This window comes from Meriones unguiculatus, chromosome 2, assembly GCF_030254825.1.
Source record: "Meriones unguiculatus strain TT.TT164.6M chromosome 2, Bangor_MerUng_6.1, whole genome shotgun sequence".
NCBI lineage: Eukaryota > Metazoa > Chordata > Mammalia > Rodentia > Muridae > Meriones > Meriones unguiculatus.
In genome coordinates, this window is record NC_083350.1 from 92,841,755 (window position 1) to 92,861,486 (window position 19,732).

Consider the following 19,732-nt stretch of genomic DNA (forward strand, 5'->3'; position numbering starts at 1 on the left):
CCACGATATCTAGGTTGGAAGTAAAATGAGTACAAGGATAGGATGCTTTGCTCACACTCAATACTTCATACTGCTACTCTGAGGCCTTTCCTCCCGCTGGAGACAGAAGCGCCATCAATTGAATCATATTTAGGGAAAAGTGCTGACAGCTCATCAATTGATTTTCAATGAAAATGCTAAAAAAATTAATAAAGAAGTTAAGCCGTTGAAATACAGTTTCACCAATTAGCTTAATGTCAGAGAATTCTAATTAGGCGCCTTGAGATTGCTATTTAGTGTTTAAGCCTTCAGAGTGCCAAATTCTCCTTTTCACACAAACTGGTTGCAAAATTAAAGACATTAGGAAGCCTTAATTACATTATCAGAACAGCTGGGATTAGGCAATCTCTGAAGTCAAGACGGCATTCTTTTGTCCCAGGATGGAAATCCCTGGCTTTCCAGGGTGCTGGATTTTGGTGCCATTCCATATCTCACCCATACAAAGCAAGCTGCATTAGGAACAAAAAATTTGCAGACAAAGAACAGAGTAATGCACAGCAAATAATGAACACATTACCAAAAAAGAAAAGGTAGGTGCAAAGATTAAGCCTGAGATCAGTAGGTTTTCTAACACCTACTGGCGGCTGGCCTGGCAACCCTCTGGTGACAGTGAGACTGAGAGAAAGTGCCCTGGGCTGGAGACAACTCTGTTATCTAAAGCTGAAGCACATTTCCCTGCCTCATCCCACCGGTGGGAACTAGCAGCTATTGTTTTTACATATTCTGCCAACACAATAGCTTTTATGTGCTTACATTGTTCACTAAGCTATGTTTTCTTGCACGTGGGAGTCCTCTTTTTAATTCTAATTTCTTAAGCAACAGGATATTCTCCTTAGCCTCCTCCTTATTCCCTTCTGTATTCCTCTAAACAACCCATTTTTTTTAAGGACTCACTTAACAGCTTGATTTCTTTTTAACTGAAAAATGGTGGCGATGAGGATTAGCAGTAGGAATGCCATAAACCCTTGCAGAGTGAGTGGCCAAGCTGAATGCTGGTGAAAAACAAAACCTCGCTAACAGGCATTGGCCTTCAGCCACACAGAGCCTCCCCATATTCCAGTCCTGACTCTTCCCAAGCCCCAAAACTGTTCCAACTTCGGAATTCTCATTTTCAAGTTTAGTTGTAGAGCTAGAAAGATGGCTTAGTGGGTAAGGGCGTGTGCTGCCAAGTCTGGTTACTTCCCAGGACCCAAAAGATAGAAGGACAGAACCATTTTACAGGTTGTTTTCTGACCTCCACAATGCACACACCAGCACCCACTGTCACACCCAGACCTCCCCCTCACTGTAATGTAAAATTAATTTTAGTTGTGGCATGTCTATTGGTATCCTCTCAGCTGGCATCCCTCATCTGGATCATTCATTGCTATCAACCCCTGGCCTGCCCATTGCTGGTCTGCTCATCTCCAAACCTGTCTTTCTGCAATCGAAAATCCAGCTTATAACACTCCCTGACTAAAACTGTCCAGTGGTTTTCCACTCCACGTAAAATGAAATCCAAACCTATGACCAGCAGATGCTGGAAATCCCATCTCTGCCTGGTTCTTCAGCTCACATGGGTTTAAGAACTTACTTGGCAATGGTAAGATGACTCAGAGGCTAAGAGAGTTTCCTGCTCTTGCAGAGGACACAGTTCAGTTCCCAGCACCCACGTAAGGCAGCTCACAACCACTGTGATTCCAGGGGAACTGATGCCTGAGCCTCCATGGGCACCTGACCTCATGCACATCGCCCCCCTACACACACACACACACACACACACACACACACACACACGCACACTTATCTTTCTCCTTTACACCCAGCATCAGCACCCTGGAACACAGAGGTATCTAAGTAACATTTGTTAACTGAGTAAAATATATTTAAAGTTAAAGCCAGCTTTCACTTCCAACATTACAGAGAACGAGGGTAAATATCTCACCAGAAGAGATAACACAGGTAACATACTATAAAAAAATTAAGCAAGTCATATGTGAAAGTTGTACTTCAAACTAAATACAGTTTCTATTATATTTAAATGCGCATTCATATTTACAGTGACAGCAAAACTAATTTTATATAAAAAAAATACAATTCACTGGAGAGATGGCTCAGTGGTTAAAAGCACTGGCTGCTCTTCCAGAGGATGCGAGTTCAATTCCCAGGATCCAGATGGCAGCTCAAAACTGTTTGTAACTCCTGTTCCAAGAATCCGACAACCTCATCCACATATACATGTAGTCAAAACACCAGTAAATATAATTCAAATAGATCTTAAGGAAAAAAAAATACAATTCCTCATGAAAATGATTAAAGCACCTGTCCTGCCAATTCCAGTCGCTTGTTGCCATAATAGTCTCTGTCATCGACTTTATTATCTCCTTGGGCCAGGATCACCCTTCGCACCATCACTGCAGTGTAGATGCACTTAGCTCGGAAGTTGAACTCCTTAACCTGGAATTCAGAAATCGCAGAAACACTGTAAGATGGTGTATGCTAAATGAGAGAAGAATCTTCTTGAGAGAAGAATCAATGTTACTACATTCAAATAGGAAAGCAATGAGTTGTTATAATTCTCCTTATTTTAGTTAATTCAGCTAGTCTATAAACTTCTGAGAGGTACACAAACTTTCCATCTCTGCATTTACTGCCTGAGCTAGATGACCACTGCAACTGCTTCACTTCCCATGTCTTCCATGTCACTCAGTCATTGCACACTGTGGTTGGCATGTGAGGAGTCTAAGATACAGCAGAGACGATGCCCAGCCAGGTGTAGACTGACCCTTAAGTACACTGGCACATTCACTACCTGTCTTGCTTGAGTCCTGAGTCCTCAGAGGGTAAGTCTAGGACACTGTGGAAAGAGCAGTGCATTTGCTGTGAGTGAGGAAGCCACGGTGTACATCCAGCCCGGGAAATGCATCACATGACTCCAGTCTCAGCCACCACTTGCAACTTCATAGCAGGCCCAAGATCAAAGTCCCTCTCCAGCTTTGGGTGAGGCTAGTAAACACAGACCAACGAGTGACAGCACAGCTATGTTCAGCCACCGATGTCTGAAGCTCCTTGTTATGCAATGATAATAAATAATTTATATTCTCTATTAGTATGTACAGAACTCCATGTTCCATTTTACTTTCCTAATCTTAATGTCGGGGAGTTGCATTGATCACCTAACTCTTCTGGCTGTTAAATAACCAATAATGGTTGTTTTGTTTACCAATGAGAAAAATAAAGATTTTATTAATCACATTTTTAATTTTCAGGAAAGTCCAGTTCACAGTCCCCTTTCACATACATACATACTAAGGGACTTCCAGGTGGGAGTAAACAAGAATATTCATAGCAACCATCCCTGCTACACCCTTTTCACCCACTTCCCCTTTTAACTACTACATGCTAGAAACCCAACTCCACACCTAAACTGAAATTATTTCTGAGTCTATTTTTCCAGGATAATGCTAGCAAATCACATGGAAAGTGGGACCTCTCTGCTCTAACAATTGACATGACTTGTAGATGACTAGTAGCAGTTCAGACATTCGTTGGGGGGGTGTTAACATGAATTACCTGAAATGGGTAGGAAGCTCTAAAATGACCATGGGACACTGGAACTAAACTGTCAACAGAAGCCTGGAGACTTCTGGACATCACCACTAACAGTTAAGGTTTTCAAATCTGTAATTATATCACAAGTACCTGGGGAACTTGCAAAAATACAAATGGCTACACTGAGGCTCACTCTGGAGTTTCTGACTCAGTAGGTCTAGGGTACAGTTTCACTATTTCTAACAAATTCCCAGGTGTTAGCCCTGAGAGTGCTCTTGAGCCTGGGTCTTGAAGAACAACAAACAGTACTGCTTTATCTTGGTAATAACTCCTGTTCCTGTACTGACTCCAATGTTTTAACTTAGGTTAAAAAAACAAAAACAAAAACAAAAACCTGTTTTAAACTATTTGAAAACTGTAAGCCTTTCCTAATTCAACTACTCTTTACTGATAAATATATAGCCCAAATTAAAAAAAAAAAAAATAGTGGTTCATTCTCTTTGCAAAAGAACAAAGGAATTATGCTTTTGAGCCTCAATTTACCAAAGTTCTTCACAGCCAGCAGGGTGGACGAGGCCCATTCTGCCATGATACCATTAAGCTAAGCCAGGCTCTTACTGCATAACACCATCCTGGGCAGCTGGAAATAGAGCTCTGTACATAAACTGTATCCCTGAATCACTACAAGAGACTACAAGTAATACTACAGGTGTTACTTCCTTATACTGATAAAGAAACCTAAGAAACATTCAAGTCAGTGCAAGGAAAACCGAGAGTTCAAAACCAGAATCTAAACAAAAGCATCTCAGCACCAAAGTTCTTACTGCTCCCATTATCCACTGCTGCAGTTTTGAATTTTAAAATCTTTTCACTCATCCAAAAGAGTGTAAGATTTGGTTCAAATATGGAATCAATACTAAGAATTTTATAATTCTCTGACTTGGATCACAGGCATACAAGCAGAAGTAACAGAGTTGTACAGTCATATGTATATCTGATCAAAGTTGTTTTAAGGTAAGAAAACTGAACCTGGCTGCCATCACAAAAGGTGATTCAAAAGGCCAGTCTACTCCCGCAGACTCCCTAAAGAAATAGTCGCAACCCTGGAATTGTATCATCCATGGTGAACACTTGCTAGCTGCGACGTAGCAAATGAGCACAGGCATTCAAGGCGGGGAAGGCTGAGTCCTGGCAGCATGGCTGACTTATAATGAGAAGTTAACAGGAGATAAACATGACCCACTTCAAGGCCAACGCACAGGCTCCAGCCTTCTTTCTGTACATTCACCAGTCAGGTGACTAAGCAAACCATCCAGCTAACATGGATGAGAGTCTTCCCCATAAATGAGGAAAGCTGGATGGAAACTCTGTAATTCAAGGTCATGGGATGACCTCAGCCAATGAATATTTTAAAAAGTGATACAGCCAACACTGACAACAAACAACCTCTGAGGAGGGAAGAGAAGTGCCAATGGGGCAGTACAGTCCTCTTGAGCATTCACTTGTGGGAAATATTCTTCAAACAGCATAAAGCATTACTCAAAAGTCTTTAGACAGAATTAAGGAATCTCACAATACTCATAGCTGGCAATTACTCACTGGGACATGGGTCAGAATGGTAGAAGCCAGGAGCTCTCTTGCTTCTTCTATTTTGGTTTTCTTTGGTCCACCTCCCCACATTCTTTGTCTTCTTACTTTATTCCCTATGTACTTTAACGCCTATAAAAAAAACAAAGTAGGGTTTGTATTACATTATTGGGGATCACTTATCAGTGCTGACCTGCTGTTAAAGCAAAGAAGACAAGGACCCTGGTCACAGAGACTGCTGTACTAGGAACACAGAGTCAACATCATGAAGCAATAACAAAAATAATACAGCCCACTGCCTAACTAATACACTGGTTTCCTTTTGATTTGTAAATTGTCTTGTTCTTATAAAACTGATACATAATTATTTGTGGAAATTGAGAAATCATAGATAGAAGGTAGGTTTGTGTGTATATATAAAGCAGCCATCAATTCTTCATCCCACAGAGTATCACTGCAGGATGGTGAGTTTCCCATAAAGATAGTAATCCATGTTAAGCCCTCTACAGTAAGAGCTACAGAGAAAAACAAAACCTAAATAAATCCAGGATAAAGACACTGTCATAAACTAGATGACTTGAGAAATGTCAAAATGTAAGTTTAAATTCTTTCTAAACCAGTAAATTTATAATAGATTATCTTATTCCCAGCAGGCCTTTAAAAGCCACAAATAGTTGATTCTCAAGTCCTAGGTTCTATAATTTACATGGGTATGCAAAGGACTTGGCTAGCTGAAACACAGCTGATTTCAATGCTAACTCTACAGTAGCTGGGCACTGATATCAGTCTTTTAATCTCAACCGTGAAAGGAAGAGGCAGGTGAATCTCTGTGGAGTTCAAGGCCAGCCAGGGCCTATCTCAAAAAAAACCAAACAAGTTTGTTGTGGTGGATGGCACATCCTTTAATCCCAGCATTCAGGAGGCAGAGGCTACCCAGTGAAACCTTGTCTAGACCCCAACCCCCAAACAAACAAAAACCTCAGAAATGAAAATGGTGTAATGCTGGCAAGGAGAGAAAAACGAATGCAAATCACAAGTCCAAAAACAACTTCACTGAGTGCTCAACTGACTCTTGACAGAAGTGTCAAAACAGGAAAGAAACTGTCCTTTCAACAACTGGTGGGTCAAATACGACTCAGTACCCACACATGAACAAGGAGCCCTGGCCTCCATCTCACAACAAAAGAAGAACTAATTTGAGGTAAGACTTTAGACCTGCTGCACAGTGGTGGCGAAAGTAGATCTGTGAGTTCAAGGCCAACCTGGTCTACAGAGTGAGTTCCAGGACAGCCTGAACTACCTAGTCTTGAAAAACAAACAAAACAACAAAAAGATTTGAGACCTAACATGAAAACAAAAAGTACATGCCTTCTAGAAAAAGATTCAAGATAGTATCCTGATGTGGAGTAGGCAAGGATCTCCTTAAACAGGACACTGAGAGTAATAACTATAAAAACAACACAAAGCTTTCTGATAATTTGGTGTTTTTTTTTTCAAAGTTAAACAACACTGTGAAAGAAAAAAAAAAAGAGAAGCAGTGAAATAGGTGACAATATTTACAATATAAAATCTGGACATTAGATTAATATCCAGAACATTTTGTTTGTTTGAGAGAGCTCTGTGTAACAGCCCTGGCTATCTGTCCTGGAATTCTGTAAACTAGCTTGGCCTGGAATTCACAGAGACTTGCCTGCCTCTGCCTTCCAAATGCTAGAATGAAAGACTTCACGCAGTTCATATTTCATTTTTAAAAGATGTCTGAAATTCATTAATAAAATGATTAACTTAATGAAGGCAGTGAACAAATAAGCAGTTTGAACACCTCACAAACAAAACCAGTGACTGATTCACACATGGAAGTGTACAATGTAATTTGCCATCAGAGAAATGATTAAGGCTATAATAAGATAATGCTACACACCTGCTAGAAGTAAAATTAAAAGATACAACACCAGATACTGTGACAATAAGAAGCAGCCAGACTTGAACACTGTGGCCAGTAATACAAAATGGTATGAGTATCCGTGGATTGGAGACATTTGGTTGTTTCTGACTTTATAAAAGTTAAAAAGTTCTCTGGCCCAGTAATTCTACTCTAAGTATTTACCCAAAAGAGAGCTTATGTTCTCTAAACTGAAATACCATCATTAAACTTTTCCCCTTGGGAAAGGATGCAAAATTCCTAACTTATCTGAGGCAAAAAACTAAATCAAACCAAAACAAACAACAAAACAAAACAAGAGGGGCACAAAGGAGAGGGAATCTCCTCTGATGTTACATTATCATCTCTTCCCTGGGTACCCAACCATGCTACCTTTTCACAGTGTAATGGCTGATGGAAGAGCTCACATTCTCAGCTAGGCCAAAATATTATCCCCCAAAAGGCAATGAGCACCTTCTCTACACACTGGGGGCCTTTACAATGATGAAAATCATATAAACAATACAGAGCTAAGGCTTCAGAACAGATGAAAGGGTGGAGGCTAAAAACAGGCATAAAAACAAAAGACCCCTACATTTTAAGCAATCCACAGAAGCACCACATCTTCTAAACAGCTATCTGTGGAATAAAAGTTTCCTCCAAGATGGAAACATTCCATCCCACAGGGAAGTTCCATGAGCAGGAAGGTAAACAACTCTAGATAGCTTCAGGGATTCTCTAAAACTGACCAGATTCATTAGCCCTCCTCCCTACCACAGTAAGCAATTAAAGCTGCGAGAGCTTCTCCCACGAGCCTCGGCGCAAACAAGACCCTACAACAGGCTGCCTGCAAGAACAGGAACCAGCCAAGCTGCTTGCTGTACAACAGTCACTTGGAAAGGGTACTCCGAAAACCCAAACCCGTAGCTGTGTGCTCCAGGCTTTCCAGCTTTCGTGAGCTGTCACCATGCTGGGGTGGGCTCTGCTGCTGCAGCCGTCTTCGCGTCATTTCTGCTCCTGCGAGTAACCTTACTGATACTCTTCCAAGAAAACTCACTGGTTCATCACGTTGGACTTTGGTGAGCCTTATCTGGGGCGAGGAGACATGTGCTGTGTCCCCACAGAAGTTCTGTGACACAACACTATCACACACTGAAGAGCACTTGCTCTGTCCTCATCCAGAAGAGAACACTCCCTTCCCAATGCTTTCATAAGGATACTGTACATTCAATAAACAAACCATTTCGAATTATTACTAACCTAGCATGCAGACTCTGAGCACTGGGAAATTCATGCTTTCTGTTCAGGGAAGCAAAAGATTTGTCTTTCTTAAGATAACTAATTACATCTTTTTTCCATCTTTTCTCAGACCTAATCTCATTGAGTCAGCTGGAAAGTCCATCAGTATCTTCTAATAGACATGAATGTGAGTTTCCAACCTCACTGTTTAACCCTTATACAGTTCTACAAGCTGAGGATTGTCTGAGCAATGATGGTTAAAATGTGTCAAGGAACTCAGAGCCCTCTGCCACCATGGGGCTACTCTTCAGTCACAGACAGGACAGCACATCACCTAAAGCTGAGCCTATTCAAAGGACTGCTGTTCATTTCCTATTTCCTGCATATTTCTTAAGTGTTTCCTCTCTTTAGATCCCTGAACATGACTCCTTAATTTTTAAAAGAAGATTTATGCCTATCAAGTATTTCACTTTCAAGAAGGGCCAAAAATAGTATCCCTAATCCAAACGTTTCCTGATGTTGTTTGCCAAATGATTTGAGTCAATTATCCATTAGCTATGAAAAAGAGGATAGCAGTGAGGGACAATCTCTAGTGATCTGTGCCTTAGAATTTCATATATTTAAGTATGATATTAACCTTCCTAAGAGAGCGACTTAATCTAAAAACCACCAAGACTGATTTGAATACAGAACATACAAACAGACATTAAGTGGCAATGCTCTCTCTAAATGAATTTCTGGTGGCCAAAAGAAAGAAACCCAGGATTTCTATTTTCCTGTAAGTATCTCATGGGCTAGACAATGTACATATGGACAACTCTGAACCACCTATTCTAGTTCTATAGGAGTGCACCTCTAGATCCCTGAGGGCGTACGGAATGCCACATAGACTCTGAGCCAGCAAAACACCTTACAAATATCAGAATGAAAAGCCAAAGTACTATGAGGACTCTCCCACATGAGAAAGGAAGAATAATTGTTTTTTAAAATTCTGTTTACACACATGGAATTCCCTAACATCATTTTTGAGTCTTGTCTTTAGATACCAAGGGTCTAACCAGGCAGACCTGAGGTCAGTGAAGACCCTGAGGTAATAAAAGGAACTATTCCTGGAATTTTCTCGGTACTGAAGTAATTAGGAATTCAAAAAATGGGATAAAGACCAAATGATGCAACTGGAGGTTGAGAATGAAATGGATATTAAGAGCTAAGGACACAGCTTATTGGTAGATTGCCTGCTTAGCATGCAAAAAGCCCTGGTTTTGGTCTCTTTGGTCTCTGTGGTGTTAAGTGAGAAATGTCTCCCAGAAGTGCATGTGTTTGAATACTTGGGTCTCCAGTTGGTGATTCTAGAACCTTCAAGAGGTAGAGCTATGTTTGAGGAAGTATGTTACTGGGGGTGGCCTTGCCCCAATTGCTCTCTCTCTCTCTCTCTCTCTCTCTCTCTCTCTCTCTCTCTCTCCTTCCTTTGGGTGGATGAACATGTGCCCAGCCAGCTTCCTGTTCTATGCCTTGATCGCCGTTACAGGCTCTATCCCTCTGGAACTACAAGCCACAATGAACTTTTCATTTAGTTGCTTATGGACATGATGTTTTATCACAGTGACATGTCCCCAACCCACCATCAAAAGGATAGTGAAGAGAAAATTAAAAAATGCAAGCCAGAACTGCCAGAGTTTTGAAAGTGAACCATCCCCTCAAATGACCCGGGGACATGGTGCTTGTTACACAGGCAACCAGAAGCCTCCTGCCCACATAGACCTCTTCTGAAAACTAAGGAAACCACTGACTGATGACGTGCAGACTCATTCCTCAGATTTGCAGAAGTCAAAAGAACTTGTGTGTGGCTCTTCTCCTAGCACCCTTCCCAAATCTACACCCCCAAGGCCACTGCAGTGGCAGCTTATTGAGATGAACAGCACTGAAGTTGTCTCAGTTCACAGTAAGAGACATCCTAAGAGGACACACCTGCATCTGTGTGAAAATCTGAGCCTTCTGGCACTCCTCCAAGCTGGGCCCAAACGCAGCCATCACGTGCTCCTCTGTTCCAATCATCTGCACAATTTCCTGATCGCTCTCAACACCCATGGCCTAGGAAGGGAAGAAAAGATGGAGGAGTGTTAGCTTTGTGTTCACTCACTGACATTTGCTTATGCTAATCTGGTATTGTTTGTGGGTATTACTTCTAAGCAAAAGCCAGCTCTTCCCTCAGAAACGGTGCCATCTGGTGCTGGCAGCCACAGCCCAAGCTGCACGAGAACCTGCAACAGAAACCGTCATTCGGGAGAGGAAAACAAACACCCTCGAGTGCTTTCGGCATGCGTCTACCCTCTCCATTTTTCCAAATCTTCCAAGAGTTTCACCATGAAGAAATGAGGCTGGGAAGCCTAGTGGAAAGGCCTGTAACAACAGCAAATAAAAGCAAGGCCAACACTCCTGAACATCAGTGTGACTCTGACTAGTTTTGCCACAAGATTAATTTTTTCTGAAAATTATCAAATCATTCATATTCATGCCAAAAGGATTTCCCTAAAGGATGTTTTAGTTCAGTATTCTAGAGACACCATATACTATGAAAACTTACAAAGTTTAAATCTCAGAACATATTTAATGTATGAAGTATCAGAGCCTCTTAAATGTTCCAAGGTAGCAGTGGCTGCATGTCTCTGCAGGTTCCGCGTGGTCCTGCGCTCACTCACTTTTTCAGACACTTGCCTGAACACTGCCATGTGGAGAGACAGAGCATAATCCCACTAACCCTCTCTGTGTGGTAATGACCTGCTTTGCAGAAGTCATCAAGATATCTTCCTTCAGCTTTGAGAGAAGACTGAACCAGAGGACAACTGTCTGACAAGTTTGTCACTTCTCTTCTGAGTTCTCTTCCACACAAACGAGAAGGAAACCGAGTCCTCAGTTCCAATGCAGACCTCCAGGGGCATTGTCTTATAAACCACTGAGAGGGCTGACTCCTTAGCATTCTTCCCGACACAACGGCAACCCTACTGCTGTCATGTACTTCCTTCTACTGCAGGTGCAGAGGCAGCACCATGGAGCCCTTCCAGCTCAAAGTTCAATGAGGACACATTTGACCTTGAAATTTCTCAAGACCTGGGGGAGGCTAAGTAGCTGATATGTCCCTTTTATAGCAACTGAGGAGAGTTTGAAAATGTCCCCAAATCCCCTAGCACTAACTCCTCTGAGCACAGAGGGAAGTTTCAGCTTTGGAAACTTGGTTTCACAGGGAACAAGTTTCCTGCTTGCTCCCGCTGCCAAATCTTGAGGGCACCCATGAAGAATGTGAGAATGTCCAAAGGCAGAAAAACAAAACAAAATGACCTTTATAGCCTTTTACCATGTTGGAGGTTGCCCAACTAACTGATGAGTATCAAGACAACAACAGTCAGACAAACATACTGATAACTGAAAGACAGTGAACTAGAAACACACAGCTAAGTAACCCCCAAATTTCTGACCAACAATACAAGGATGTATTTGCAGTTTTTTCTGAATCAACGTAACCCCTTCTTAAGCAATGAGGGAGGCTGAGGAAACTGGGAACTCAGGAAGCTGATGAACCTTACAGAACTCAGCACGGGAAGTTTTAGGACTCAGCTAGCTGTGTGGTGGTGCACGCTTTTAACCCCAGTACCCAAGAGGCAGAGGCAGGGAGATCTTTATGAGTTCAGGGCTGGTCTGGACTACACAGGAGTTCCAGACTAGCCAGGGCTACAGGGTGAGACTCTGTCTCAAAAACAAAACAAAGTTAAAAAACTCAGGTGGTCCTTTTCCAGAGTTACAGAAACTCTGAACTTTGGGAGACAGGGGGCAAACTTCACTGAAACTGCCTGGGACCTGAACAGTGAGCTCCAAGAATGTGGCTTTCATGAGCTGTCGCCCATGTTGGCATGGCTATTTTGGTTATGCAGCTGCCTTGAGTCATCCAAGCTCCTGTAAGCAACCCCAGTAAAGTCACTGGTTCACCAGGCTAAACTATGCTGGAATAATTTCATTGCTCAAATGGTGGTACCCCACCTGAGGTGAAAACAGGTCTGTCCATGCGTCCCCTGGAAAACCCACACAACAGGGTGATAATTTACACAGAGCTCAGACAGCAAATATAATAACTTTAGCAATTACATCCACTATTTGAACATATAATTTTATTTGAGACAAACTGGCTTTGGACTCTTTTTTTTTTTTCCTTTTCTTTCATTTATTTATTTATTTGTTTATTTAGTTATTTGGACTCTATTTATTTATTTATTTGGGCTCTCTTTTTTTTCATTTATTTATTTATTTAGATTTTTTTGAGAGAGGGTTTCTTTGTGTAACCCTGGCTGTCCTGGACTCATTTGTAGAGCAGGCTGGCCTTGAACTCACAGAGGACGGCCTGCCTTTGCTTCCCTGAGTGCAGGGATCAAGGCGTGCACTCTCCATGCCTGGCTTGGCTTCGGCTCTTAATCTTCTTGCCTCAGCTCCCGAGTGCCAGAATTATAGGTACGCAGTACCACAAGGGGCTTCAAACTTTTCCTTTACACATAAATTCTCAAGACTAAAAATCACACATTTGTTCTTTTATCTCTAACTTGATAAAAGCTTGATTCAAGTAGCTGCTAAAAATAAACGTTATTATTTAAAAATCATAAATTCATTAAAATAGCTTTTTACGATTAAAAGTTAACAATTCAAAAAGTGGCTAATTTTAACTTTTTAAGCAGAGAACAAAAACTAGGCATGTTAACATCTGAACCATTAAATCAGAGCTACTTGGCTTATTTTGGTAAATTTTATTTCAGTAATCTCTAAATACCAAAGATTACAAACTTGATCACCTAACTTTGGTGGTTTATAATAATGAAAAAAAAAATCCTTCCTCATGCATCATTTGGTTGGCCATTTAGGATGTGCTCATGTGGAATCTAAGCAGAAGTTTTTAAATTGCCTAACACTCTTGAATGGCTTAAAATGGATGTAAACAGACTCCATGCATGCCTAAGCTATGAAAGAAACTATGCCAAGCAATGGTGAAAGACACCATATGAAGAAAGCATGCATACTGTCAAAGCTTTCCAGCAAAAGCCCAAACTCTTCCTATCAAGTCACTGAAACGCAGAGGCCATAACTCAGTCAAGTATTATTAAAGGAGTTCAGCGCCAAACACTGAATCAGCTTCAGCACTATTTAGCCTTCAGCAGTCATGGCTATAAATAGATGACATGTTGCCATGGATACAAACAAAATGCCCACCCATTTTGCTTAACAGACATAATTTAGACACCTGAAAAGTAGCATTATGTGAAACTCTTTGTACTCCTGAAACCTCATCACTCCCACTAATAAGACAAGAGAAAACGCTATACAACAATAACCTCAGGAAAAACAGCAGAGATAATGTTTGTCCGAAGATCACCAATGGTCTAACAATCAGTAAACTGAATAAAACCCAAGACAGGCATTCTTTAGAAAGTGGCATGAAACTGTGTCCTCAAACACAGTGTAACTTTTAAAAGGTAGGAAAAAGAAAATACCAGTGAGCACAAGAGGATGACTTGCACCAATGGGCAAGGGTTCTGATGAAGCTGACTTCCATATATAGCCAGGATTCAGAAAGCTCTTGTTTTCTGTAAATAGCTGAAATTATTTATTGCTAACAGCAGCCCTGGTAGGTAAGGGAACTCCGATGGTTTCTTCACATCTGTAGTTGTTTCTCTTTAAAGATAAAAAAATACCCATAGAAGTTGAAGTCTAAGAAACAAAGCCCAGCTCCCAAGATCCTTTTGGGTTACAGATGCCACCACAGTGCAAGTGCTGAAAGCTTGTGATACAAAATAGGAAGATTCATGGGTAGGAAAACCTGTGTGGTGAGTCAAGTCCACAAGAAAGGCTGATCCAGGCCTCACAAGCTCCCTACCCATCATATTCAGACTCAGCATGGCATCTGAAGACCCTGCTGCATCTCCCACTTGTAGCCAATTCTTGGTTACAATCAACAACCATCAAGTCCTAATGACTGTCAAGGTCTGTGTTAGGGCTACACAACACACAAAGAGAAATAATGTGCCTCTTCTAGCACCCTAGTGTATCTTCTCTGGCTTCTGACAAAAATGGGTAAGGAAAGCTGAGCAGAGAGAAAAGGCCTCCTTCCTGGGAACATGTGACCTCTGTGCTTCACAGAACAGCTGCAGAGGTGAATTTTCTCTTGAAAATTAGTCAGGACCCAGAGAAGTTTGGAATTCTGCCCAAGGTCACACAGCTACTAAGCAGAGACACAAAAATTTAGGCTAAATATATGTAACTCTAAGATCTCCAGGAGCCTGTACTGTCACAGAAATAAGTTCTTAGCAATTGACTGAAACACTCCTGAAGGAAAAAACAAAAAGACGACTACATATGATTAAAATCCTCAGCTCGCATATTTGAACTAAAAAGTTTTAAATGCATATTTTAAATGTTATACATGGCTTTTTGGATCATTACACATTTCTGGAAAATATACACAACACTCCCACTTCCAGGACTAAAATTCCATACTCTATCAGCAATGTGCATGAACATGTATGAATGAAGTCATCTCAGAGTGTGTTAAGACTAAAAATATCTGAGCTGAAAAAAAAAATCTAAAATCACACTTGAGGAAACTGAAAAATAAATTACACACATAATAATGATGATGATACCATGATCTATTGTTAAGTAAAACACAAAATAAGTTATTGTGTATATCACAAGTCAGAAGAAAAAGACCTACAAATATATAAAACCATGCTATACTTTTCACAGACTTTCTTCATTTTTAACTGGTTACATAAAAAACACAGACTGGTACTTCATAGCCTTTTTCTAGATAGAATTTAAATCGTCTATATCTGTTTATGCTTTCAACATAAATATTAAACAAATGTAACAGGAGAAATTGTTTTATTAAACTTTAGTCATAAAGTCCAAAAAAAGGAAAAAAAGATATGTTTAAAGCTTTTCAGATTTTTAATCCATATATGCATCTCATTACACATTTTCTACATTAGCAATAAAAAAATAATCATATGCTTTCTGATTAAACACTCTTAGTCTAAAAACAGCAATGCGTTTTTAGAACATCTTCACGTTCATCTCGGGGTGGGGGGAGCTCCATGGATACATGGAGACATACTGCCCTCTGGTGAAAATATAATTCCAAGCTGCCAGATAAAATTTCTCCATCACATGTACATGAGACAGTGCTGGGAGCTGTAGGATTCCTCTATGAAAAGCCAAAGTTCATTCTGTGCTTGAAAACACAAACTTCAAAAAAAGGAGTAAGAAAGCACACATGTGAGACTCTCTCTGGACTACTAACAAAATGGTTCTGTCATTATGATTATCATCATCACCAGTAAAGAAAATTAATGACTATCCTTCATAGAACTCCAAAGCATATTAAGCTATAGTGAACATAGAAAATATTCCCTAGAACTCCTTCATGTGACTGCATCTCAAGTTAACGAGCCTGACTAGTCAGCACCCAGCCAATATCTGAATGACCAGGGGCATAGCACACCTGTAACAAGCTAGACTTGAAGAAGCCCTACTTCCTGACTCCCATGCTGCCTGGGGACATCTTTAAGAGCAGAGGCTCAGTCTCTTCTTTGTTACTCCAAATGATTTTCCTTTTCAACCAGCTTAGTTACTACCACTGCAGAGGAGCTGCCTGCTGATAGAAGATATTTCTAGGGCTGGAGAGATGGCTCAGAGGTTAAGAGCACTGTCTGCTCTTCCAGAGGTCCTGAGTTCAATTCCCAGCAACCACATGGTGGCACACAACCATCTACAATGAGATCTGGTGCCCTCTTCTGCGTACATAATAAAAATAAAAAGAAAAGAAAGATATTTCTACTATAAAGCAACTATGGGATAGGAACAATAAGTCCTAAAGTGAAACTGAAGGGTGGCCACGGTACAGTGTGTGTCTAACATTATCTGGTATGCTGTGCCTCCTGGAACCATTTGGGCTCTTTATTAGTCAAGCTAGTCACCATGATTCAGAGTACACACATTCAGACCTCACAACATGTTAAATGGACCATAGGATACCAATTAAACATTTCTACAGGAAATAGCTTTTCGGGTTCTAAGCCAAACAAACTTTTACACATCCAGTTATATCGTGAAGACACAAGTTTATTTAGAGACAACAGAATCTAAATATCTATAAAAACTAACAGATCTAGAATTTTCTAGGATACAGGCTATAGATGTCCTTGTCATGTGACATATCATAGCACATTTTATTATATCAAGAGCTATTATGTCCATGAAGTGGGACATGATTAAATAAAGTAGAAGAGTCTGTCAAATACAATAGGACCTGGCTAAATAAAATGGAGTCTGTCATATACAATAGGTCTGTATGACAGCTAATCCCAACAGTCAACCTGATGACATCAGAGACAGGCTCCTGGCCATTCCATGGTGACTGTCCTGATTAGATTATTGAGGTAGAAAGACCTGGCCATTCTGAGTGGCACCATTCCATGGGCTGTGATCCTGGACTTTATGAAAAGGAGAAAGTGACCTGAGCACATGCATTCATCCTTCTGTTTCCTGACACAGATGCAATGTGATCAGCTGCTTCAGGCCTCTGCCATCTTCATTCTCCCTGCAGTGATGAACTGTGGGCCAGAATAAACCCTTTCTCCCTTATGTTGCTTTTCTCAGGGTCAAGTCTGCAGGTACAACTATCACAGCACATCCAAGATGTAAGTTACAAAACCAAAAAGGAACTAAGTATAAAATAATATACACCGAATGTATCAACAAAACACAGATCTATTACTATTCATGAATAAGCAAACTACTTCTGGAAAGACTCATGAGAAACTGCTAACAGTGAGGTCTTCAGGTAGCACTGTGTAGTTAGGAAGAGGGTGGAGAAAAGCTGACTCATCACAATACCCTTCTACACTTCAGGCATCTCCTTTGGAAAAAAAGATTAACATAGAACTCATGTGTGATATAAACCTTTCTATTCCTAGAATCCCTTACCTGCCAAAATGCTAATTCTATATGAAAAAACACTTGGACTGGTGAGATGGCTCGGCAGGTAAAGATGCTGATGAGCTGAGTTATCTGGAATCCACATGGCGGAAGGACAGAATTGACTTCTACAATTGTCCCCTTGCCTCATACATACACTATGGTATGTACATTCACCCACACACATACATGTCAACACTTACACACATGCACACAAAATAAGTAAAATGTAGTAACAATTGTGATTAATAAAGAAAATTAATCAGAGAAATTCATTCTAGTTTTCAGGAAGAAAGCTGCAGCTTTACCTTAAAAATGATGACAATGGGTATATCTTCAGACAAAGTGTTATGCCTCAAATAAAATCTTCCTTGTTTCACAGCCATGTTGGTTCTACTTTTTTTCTCATGAGTAGAGCTATAAGTAAACACAAGCCAGTTAAAGTGCATCCCTACCCAGTAACTTCAATAGCAACGATCATTACCCAGTCAGGTTCAGCTGCTCAACAATAAAATCCTGTCTAATTGATTGACTTTCAAAGATACACAACTTCCTGCCACTTCTGTGACTACTTTAAAACACTACAACTGTTTCTTCATCTTTGAGTTTATGGTGGAGATTTTGTGGATGATGAGTAACTTTTACCTTTGACCTAACTTCCCTTCCCCCTTCCCTTGTGTGTCTGGTTTGCTGGCTGGTTCTTGAGGAAAGGCCCAGACTGGCCTTGAACTTGTTATGTAGGGATGATCTTGAACTTCTGTTCCTCCGCCCACCTCCTAAGTACTAGGATTACAAGCCTGTGTCACAGTGCCTACCCTTTAACATGTTTCATTTTTATTACACCTGAATTATTTTGATCCAATGTAGGGTATATATTCATGACTAATTTTTTTGAAGAGAAAAATCTCAAAATAGCCCAGACTTGAGAAAGTTTTAAAATTAGTAATCCAAGTTACCCACAGTATTAGCACACAGCAAAACATAAGTTGTCCTAATTTAGCTTCTTCGATAAGTGTCTCTGTTATGAGATTCCTAACAGACTTTATAAGGCACTTGAAAAGCTCTATTCAACCACAACAGTACAACATATTAATCGCCTGCTACACTGTTGGCATGTGGTACACATGAGTTCTAATCTCCACATGACAACATGTACTGAGAGCCCCACTAGATCACATACGGTGAATGCAAGACTTGGAGAAGTTAAGTGACTCCCACTCCAGTGTCACAGATGGAAGCATCACCTTTTGGATTCAAATCTAGACTGCTTTGGCTCCAAAACTGTATACAGTTGAAAGAGGTGGATGCTGAGGACCTCTTACAATCAAGGTGACCCTGAGCTCAGTTATAAAATAGGAACAACATCACTTATCCTGAAGGACCATTTTTACTATTAAACATAACGTCCTGCCAGGAGTGGTGGCGCACATCTCTCATCCCAGCACTCCGGAGGCAGAGGCAGGCAGGTCTCTGAGTTCCAGGACAGCCTAGTCTACAAAGAAAATTCCAGAAGAGCCAGGACTGTTATACACAGAAACCCTGTCTCAAAAAACCAGACCAACCAACCAAACAACCAACTAACCAACCCATAATGTACCAAAGAAACTGGTTCCTACTAAGTCTTTGATCAAGGCCATTACTGTTAGCTGCCTCTACATTAAAGAGAAGCCTGCAGAACCCTATGTTAATAGGTTCATTATAGGCCACCAGAAGACAGACTACTGCACACTGATATCTCACCTATGCTACAATCTTCCTGTCCTCATTAGCCCTCAGGTTTAAATCACAGGAGAATAAAAGTTACAAAAGTTCTACAGGGTGCTGCTGCTGCAGACCATGGGTGTACTGTGAAAAAAGCTGGTCTGGACTGCAAATAGTAGCGTGGTACAGTTTACTCAATACTATATATAGAACAGTCCTTGCTTACAAAAAACCTGAATACGAATATGAAAACCTTGAATAGTGCCTTCCTGTTTTAACTTTAAAAGTTTCTTTAATGTTGTAAATTAATAAAGAACACAACTTAAATTAACTAGTGCCCTTCCAAACACTGTCTCCCGTTTCCATCACTGAAATCTTAAAATCAATACTGTGTTTATAGATTCGTGCAACAAATTAACCTTAAATACACTGCCTGCTATTGAAATACTGGCCCCTTCACATGGGAAGACAACTACCTACTACTGCTAAAATGGTTAACATTTTTGAAAAACACCATCCGTTTCCCTTACCTGGTAACTGAAGCTCCAACAGCTCCTTTCCTATCTGCCTCCACAATGATCCTGTTCTTGGACAGCTGCTCTTGGATAAGAATTACTTTTTCAACTCCTTTAACAATGAAGTAGCCACCTGCCCAAAGGAAACAAGAAAAGCTCACCACCTCTTCTGTAACCAGTGAGTATG

At 40.6% G+C, this 19,732-nt stretch overlaps 1 protein-coding gene across 1 annotated transcript in view; it reads right to left on the bottom strand.

Moving 5' to 3' along the window:
* The window catches only part of Polr3b (RNA polymerase III subunit B), a 104,892-nt gene that overhangs the window by 69,335 nt on the left and 15,825 nt on the right, over positions 1 to 19,732 (bottom strand). The window contains exons 8-12 of the mRNA XM_021656564.2: positions 19,561 to 19,678; positions 17,638 to 17,746; positions 10,286 to 10,408; positions 5,170 to 5,289; positions 2,341 to 2,475 (exon numbers count right to left, since the gene is read on the bottom strand). Of these exons, the coding sequence (XP_021512239.1) occupies positions 2,341 to 2,475; positions 5,170 to 5,289; positions 10,286 to 10,408; positions 17,638 to 17,746; positions 19,561 to 19,678 (605 nt within the window). The remainder of the gene's footprint in view (positions 1 to 2,340; positions 2,476 to 5,169; positions 5,290 to 10,285; positions 10,409 to 17,637; positions 17,747 to 19,560; positions 19,679 to 19,732) is intronic.